Source organism: Astyanax mexicanus, chromosome 13 (assembly GCF_023375975.1).
Source record: "Astyanax mexicanus isolate ESR-SI-001 chromosome 13, AstMex3_surface, whole genome shotgun sequence".
Lineage (NCBI taxonomy): Eukaryota > Metazoa > Chordata > Actinopteri > Characiformes > Acestrorhamphidae > Astyanax > Astyanax mexicanus.
In genome coordinates this window covers 12,688,434-12,695,877 of record NC_064420.1, presented here as the reverse complement: position 1 = coordinate 12,695,877, position 7,444 = coordinate 12,688,434, and the positions used below count along the sequence as shown (strand labels likewise).

The following is a 7,444-nucleotide window of genomic DNA, read 5'->3' as shown; positions in this document are numbered from 1 at the left end:
AAACGTATACGGCTTCTGTAGCACAAGGTCCTTTAAAGAAATGCTGATACATTTAATAAATAAAGCATAGAATGACACACCGAATGGAATGACACACAGAATGAGACAAGGGCAGAATCATTTCCTTATATGGAAATGTCAAGTCGGAGCTTCAAATCAGCTCTTAGCGTTCACGAGCTCCATACACCATAAACACTCTCGCGCGCCAACAGAATAACAGTGTTGACTTGCTTATTCTACAGTATGGACACTCTTAACAGAGAAAAAGCAAAGAGAAAACCTAAATTACTCTAAAACAAGAGCAGAGTGCTCTGTCTTAAAAAACCCTGTGCTAAAAATAGAGTTTGAGAGTTTGTTTACTAGCCTAGCGTTAGCTTTACTGGCTACATCAGAGAAGCTCTAGAGCGGAGATCACCCACTTCAGACTCTCTTCCTGGTTTATCGGTCCAACAGGGGGCGCTCCTGAGTGAGACCAAAATGAATGGGTTCATATGGACCAGTTGAGCAAATTCACAGTTTATAAATGTTTTGATCTTTCTTTACTGGAAAATATATATAATTTTCTCAACACAGATAAACATCAAATGCGCTAGTACAGAATACATCGTTTTAAAAGCGTTTAAACTCTAATTACCAGACATCTCAAGTCTCCTAGAAGTTGCGAGAGTTTACAGCATATAAAAAAATAATAAAATAAATAAAACATTAAGCAAAATAATATAATAAAAGCTGATATACTTTTATAAAAAGAGGAGCAATAATATAAATTTAATGCACTTAAAAAAACGAGATGTGAATAAAAATTAAAGGAAGCACATAAATAAAAGGAAGAAGGGATCTCTGTTTCCCCCAGAAAAAGCACCCTCTCTCCCTGAAACTTGCTGCAAAAAAAAAAGTTGGCTGCGAAATATTAATTAAAGGAAGCTAAATGTTAAAGCTAACACGCAGATGATTAAATGTGCTCTGAGTCTGGGTGTACATTATCTCCTTCAGAAGCATCAGCACACCAGCCAGTTAGCTCTCAGTAGCAGGAACGCTAGCGTCCTTAACGACAAAACCTGCTTACTGTAGAAGAAAGGAAACAAGTAGGTACGTTCTCTTTGCTTTTTTAGTGAAATACCTTAATTTCTGATCTAAAATTAAAGCAATATCCATGACTACTATTTAATTAGTATTTTTAATTTGAGTTTGTAGCCGGTTAGCTCTATTCCTTCCTATGTATCGAGGGCTCACCCTTGGGCACCATCTAGAGGTATTCAGTCGTTTATAAAGAAAGAAACAGGAATATGAGGGTGAGAGCTCTGTATAAACCAGCTCTGGTAATATTCAGTCCTGTAATAATAACACGGGGTAAACATGGTAGTGAGAGTTTAATTTATCCAGGAAACGAAAGTGTGTTGTAAACAGCAAGGACGAGATGTAATTAGCGTTTAAATTAACCTGCTATCAGTATCAGCAATTTCCTAACATGTGGCTACTGCATATTCTACCAAAGAAATCAATGGACTGTTGTTAAACAGACTAGAAGATTAGCTAGTTCATTAATTTATTTAAGAAAGCTATTAGTTAGCTAACTAGCTAACCTGGAACACAAGTGAGCAAACATAGCTAACACTATCTAGGCTAGCTATTCATTGTCTATCCTCAAAATTGTAATTTTAGACCCAGCTAACTATTTTTGATTAGTAAAACGTTTTCTGAACGTTACATTTATCTAACGTTCTTAGAACTGTCTCTCTTTTTCAAATGTTTTAGAACGTTTATATTTAAAGGCTTCTTAAACGTTCAGGTAACCCTAACTTCACGTCGCTTGTATCGATGTTTTAATTGTTTGTTTTGGTGTTACTTTTAATGTTTTCATATGTTAATACGTTAGTATTAGTCTAGCTGAGGACGTTGTGTGAGAAACGTTCTAATAACCTAAAGCAAACCATTATTAAGTTACACCCTTTTTTTAGAAAGTTCATGGACATTTTTTACCTGTACAGGTTAATCTAGCTGGAACCTTTTCAAAACGTTCTTAGAACGTTCTCGGTTAGACCCCTATTTGACTACACACATTTAAATTGTATTAAAGTATAACAAGCCTAGGATAAGACAATGTAGGCTAATAAGAAAATTAATGGTAACACACGTTTAGGCCTAATGTATATGTATAAAAGTGTTACAAATCTGAACAATTTATTTCATAAGAACTATAAGTCCACAGGGACTTGTTTAAAACAGAACAGGCCTAGCCATGAAATCTAAATCCACAGTCATTTTATAGGCTTACCTTTAATGAAGATACATCTTACCCCTGGCATCCTCTTTGCTAGACTGTGTGTAAACCACACCTTCAGAGCTTAATTACTGTCACTATTGTGGCCTTATAGAAATTTCCAGAACCTTCCTATTGTTCTCTGACGTGAGTTGCCACATAAAGTAAACACGCGCCATCAGTGTATCAAGATAGCATTCCTCCTAATCAAAAACCTGTATACTGGCATGCAGAACATGTTATAAACAGTAAAAACAGACTTTTGGCCGCTGTTCCTCTGTGACCTTTCCAGATCTTAGTCTGACCAAGCATGTTCTGTGAAAACAAGTTGCTTTTAGTGTAAAAACAGGTGATCTGAAAATTAAAAATGCATAAACCTTGTTATAAATGAGCAACTTTACAAGAACCAGGAGAAAAAAAACACCTTCTAATAGAAGATTTTATTTCTGTCATTTTGGAGCATTTATTTTTGTCCATTTATCATAAAATGTTGGTGCAGTGTTTGTACATTTTATTATTAAGCATGGTGACTTGTAAAATGGCCAAATTGCAAAAGTTAGATATGTAATGAAAAACATTAATAAAAAAATAAACTATAATAAAAATGTGTTTTATTTGTTACCTGTCCCTACTATAAACTTTACTATGAAATATAATTATTAAAATACTTCAGAGATTTATTTTTGCATTGTTGTGTGACTCCAAATCCCATCTTTGCTTATTTTTTTTTCAGAATAAATCCATAATATTTAAGTTAAAATACACATTTTAGTTGTGTTCCTGGGTTTCACTCAGTCCTGTTACGTAACACATTACCCTATCTGAAACATTCTACAAGACACATATACAACAGGAAGTGACATCAGTTTTTTTTTTCTGAAGACCATGGGGAGAACAAAATTAAGTTTTTCTGTATATTTAATCTTATTGTAACTCTGACTAAGGAGGTCAATCTCAACACTCAGTCATGTTACCTAAATTAATTCTTAGATCTTATTTGTTTATTTTTAAACTACAAATTTTGGGAAGATCACTAGAATGTGCTCAGTGTCCTCATGCTATTAGCATAGTCGCCATTTAGATATTTTTTATCTTTTTGCTAATTCTATCCTAAAAACTTAGTCCTGTTACTCAAAACATAAAAATAGCAGGAATGAGTTCCAGTAACTGGAGTGAGTGCCAGTAACAGGAGTGAGTAGAGTCCCCTGGTTTATTGATTTATTAATGTGAATATTAGTTAATGTAAACCACTTTTCCCATTCTGTTTGGTTCATTATTTATCCATTTGTTCAATAAATTACATAATAATAAATTTGATCAATCTCAGTTTTGGGTTGTCTTGGAAAGATAAAAATGGCTTTGCATATTTAATGACTTGCTTCCAAACCATTTAATGTCTGGCTTAGAAACCTTGTAATAAATTAAGTAAAGCTGCCTGAGTTTGACCAGTATATGTTTTAAATATTTGTTATTATGTGTTATTAGATTCAAAGTTGAAAAAATATAAAAAATTAAGTTTAATTTGGAAGAGTTACAACAAGGAAATGGCACCCACATTTGGTGGAATAGCCCTTGTGTCATTTCTTTTGTTAAATGACCCCTGAAACTTTTGCTCTAACATTTTAGTGGTGGACATTTTTTCCAGATATTGTAGTACAATATGCTGTATTTCCACAATGAAACACTAGGTGGAAATATGTCCTCAGTTCAATAGTGACACTAAATAAACTTTATTTCAGATTATCAAACACATTTTAATATCAGACAAAGAGAACCAGAGTAAATACAAAAATCAGAAACCAACCTGCCTTTATGTGAAAAAGTAATTTCCCTCGAAACTTAATACCTTGTTGTGCCACCCTTGGAAGCCACAACTGCAATCTAGCATTTGCAATAACTGGCACATCTCTATGGAGGAATATTGGCCCACTCTTCTGTACAAAATTGTTTTAATTCAGCTACATTGGTGGGTTTAGACTAGGCCACTCTAAACATGTTTTGAGCCGTTCAGAAGTGGACTTCAGGTCATAGTGCTTCAGATCATTGTCCTTGTGCAAACCCAAGTACATAGCTGTCATATCTTTTACTTTCACATCAAGTGAAAATGAAACAAAAACGGACTATATTCGTTAAGGGAGTGTGTAGTCTCACATTCCACATGTCCTTAAAAGACAGACTCAAGTGTTGATTGTTTAAAACAAACAAACAAACAAACAAATCAACACATATAAAAAGATGTCTGATAATTGTTATAAACATGTACAGAATATTATAAATGCCCCTAGAAAGCTGCAATACAGAACCTCACTCACTTACAGCCAGGCTGGGATACAATTTATTTGACTTGATTGGCTCTGGTTGATTAAACGCTTAAGATTATTACATTCGGATTTTGGCATTTAAAAGTTCAGTTCATATCAACTTGTTTGTTTCCCAACATATGCGACATGTCGGCAAATTCTTTAAATTGTCTTAAAAAGTCTTAAAATTTGTTTAGTGTAAAAAACGCCTTCATTTCTCTTACAATCTATTAAATGCATCTCCTAAAGGTCTTATTATATTTGCATTTTATCTCAGTGATTTAACACAGACTGCACGAAGAGTAACCAATTTTGTTACTTATGGCTCTGAGGGGTGCTATTGTAAGCTACATTCATTTTACCTGAAACAGTATTGTAGGCCAGGGGAAACAGTAGATTTTCAGTGCATGAACAGTTCGATTTAATTTGATCTATTAAGGTTTCTGTTCATTGTGAAGCTTGTATAATTTTTTATGAATAAAATATTTAGTGGGATTTTTGATGTTATTTATGTCTTTGAATAGTATTTAAAAGTCTTAAAACACCTTACATTTAATTTTCCCTACCAGCATATATCCCTGCGAACATATATATTTTTTGCGTGTATAAAAGAAGTGAAATAAAAAAAAAAGAAAAATCAAATAAGCATTATTTACCACTGACCTCAGATATAGTCAATTGGCCAGGAATTGTCTTGCTATTTTGAGTTTGCTTCTTTAGTCAAGTTTGGAAAAGGGCATGCATGGCTAATTATGCTAACATGCATTGGACTAAGACTGTCACAAAAATCTTTCTGTATAGACATAACCAAAACCTTTCTTTATACAAGGCCATGACACATTTAAACCATGTTGATTACTATGCAGTGTAACCTACTTTAGTCTACAAACACAAATATAAACTGCTTTATATAGCAGGACAGTCCGGTTAAACAATATTTTTATACACGTTTAAACAAGTCCTGCAGGAAATGTTGACTTGATGCCTTGCTGCCAACACTATCTTACTTTGAAGACAGGGAAGTGATAGGGTCTTGGTATACGAATAAAAATAAAACAAAAAAATGTCATGACTTTGCAAATGTATAGAGAGCTCACTACTAGATCTGAGTGTTAGTGCTTTACCCAATAAAACCAAAGGCTTGATAAGTAAACTTCGGTTTAGACATGACTGCACACCTTTCTTCAGCCTTTCCTAAATTTCAGACAAATATGTTTTATATTTGTTTTCTTTTTATGACTTGTAAATTTAATATTGGGGACATTTTTTAAACAATCCAGAAAATGTTTTATACTTTTATAGCCACAATCTTTGAAGACAGATCCGCACACAGTTTCAGGAGGTGCTAAACAATAGTTGCTGGTTTTCCTTATCAATGTAAAGCTCCAGCTAATCCCATGTAATTCCATGTGTCCCGTAATTGTTTTCAGGAATTTAATATCAAAATACAATGTAAAAACTAAATAAAGAAATTTAATTTGGTGTGTCCAATCTATTGACTGGTACTGTATCGTATAGGGCAGCCAATTTGAACAAAGGTCATTTATATTTATCATACAACACTACAGATATTAAAAATAGACCTTCAGAGAAAAGATCAAGTCTATCATATTATAGAAGATAAAGTCTTAACACAGCTGTTTATCTAGTCTGACTTCTTTTCCTTTCCCCCTGTTCTTCTCTCCTCCACTCTCATCCTCTCCCTCTCTTTCTCTCTGTAGTATTCCTCCTTTAGATCCTCTCTTTTTCTGCGACTCCAGCCTTTAGCAGTAACATGGTAGAGGTCCACATTGTTGCCTGAGTAAGCATCTCTATATGTCGCCCTGTATACGGCTTCTCTGGCTATGGAGATGGCTTCATCTACACTTAGCCCCCATTGAATCCTCCCATCCAGTATGGAGTATGCATACGGAGAACCAGAGCCCACTGAGAAAAGCTCCCCTTGCAGGCGACAACCGTCACTACATACATAGAAGAGCCTTGGACCAGACAGATTTGAAGCCATTATGGGGATGCTTGTTTCGTTGCTTGCATTCAATTGAGTTTTACTAAGCTTTACTATTGGTTGAACTGTTGTTCCACTGGCTACAACTGGCTGAGCTGTAGAATCCTTGACAGCATGCGAAGTGGTCGGTTGAGTACCAGTGACTATTGAACTTTGGCTTGCACTTGTTTCATTTGCTCCACCTTGAAACTCATCCCCATCCCATCCACACAAAGTAGCAGCCACACACAACTCTGTGCCCTTGAAAGGATGCAGCATGTGGGACAGCAACTTGGCAGCACCCGCTGTTGACAGCCTCCGTCGATACCGCAGCTGGTACAGCCGTAACTCCCTTGCCAAGATGCGCTTCCAAAGGGCGCAGTCAGCCGAGGTGCCTGAGGTGGTTCCTACCAGGTGAGAGTGGACAGGCAGGATCTTCTGGGATGCTGGACAAGCCACCAGCCCAGAGCAACTGGAGCGGGAGTCGGCAGCGGCAATGACTCCACCCTGAAAGACGAATCCGAGCGTGGTGGTGCCGTGACCCAGAGAGAACGGGAGAGGAACTGTGGGACAGATGGAGAGAGGGATGGGGGATCGGAGGGAATCTGTAAGGGAGGAGTGGTAGAGAGGATCGTCAGCTGTAAGATTTGTCCAGTCCAAGTTGACTGTGGGTCGGTCTTGACCAAACTCAATAGGGTTCTCCAGTAGGTATTCCTGCACTGGCACATAAAATTCCAAAGGGCTTGATGAAGTGTTGCTCCTCCAAATAGACCTTGAAACAGGGTCTGGTCTGAATCGCCTTCCAGGCAAGCAAGAGGTATCTTCCAGAGAGGTGGAGGACAACAGTGGAGCGTTCCATTGACAGAACGGGATAAAACCGCATACATCTTGCAAAGCCAT

At 36.4% G+C, this 7,444-nt stretch overlaps 1 protein-coding gene across 1 annotated transcript; it reads right to left on the bottom strand.

Moving 5' to 3' along the window:
• Positions 1-6,157: 6,157 nt before the first annotated feature.
• On the bottom strand, positions 6,158-7,444 carry psmb11b (proteasome 20S subunit beta 11b). The gene has a single exon (XM_007233453.3). It carries the CDS (start codon positions 7,442-7,444, stop codon positions 6,206-6,208), a length of 1,239 nt encoding a protein of 412 aa, XP_007233515.3. The 3' UTR covers positions 6,158-6,205.

Excerpts from the sequence above, each read along its gene's own strand:
- psmb11b (XM_007233453.3), bottom strand. The coding sequence starts at position 7,444 with ATGGCTTTGCAAGATGTATGCGGTTTTATCCCGTTCTGTCAATGGAAC.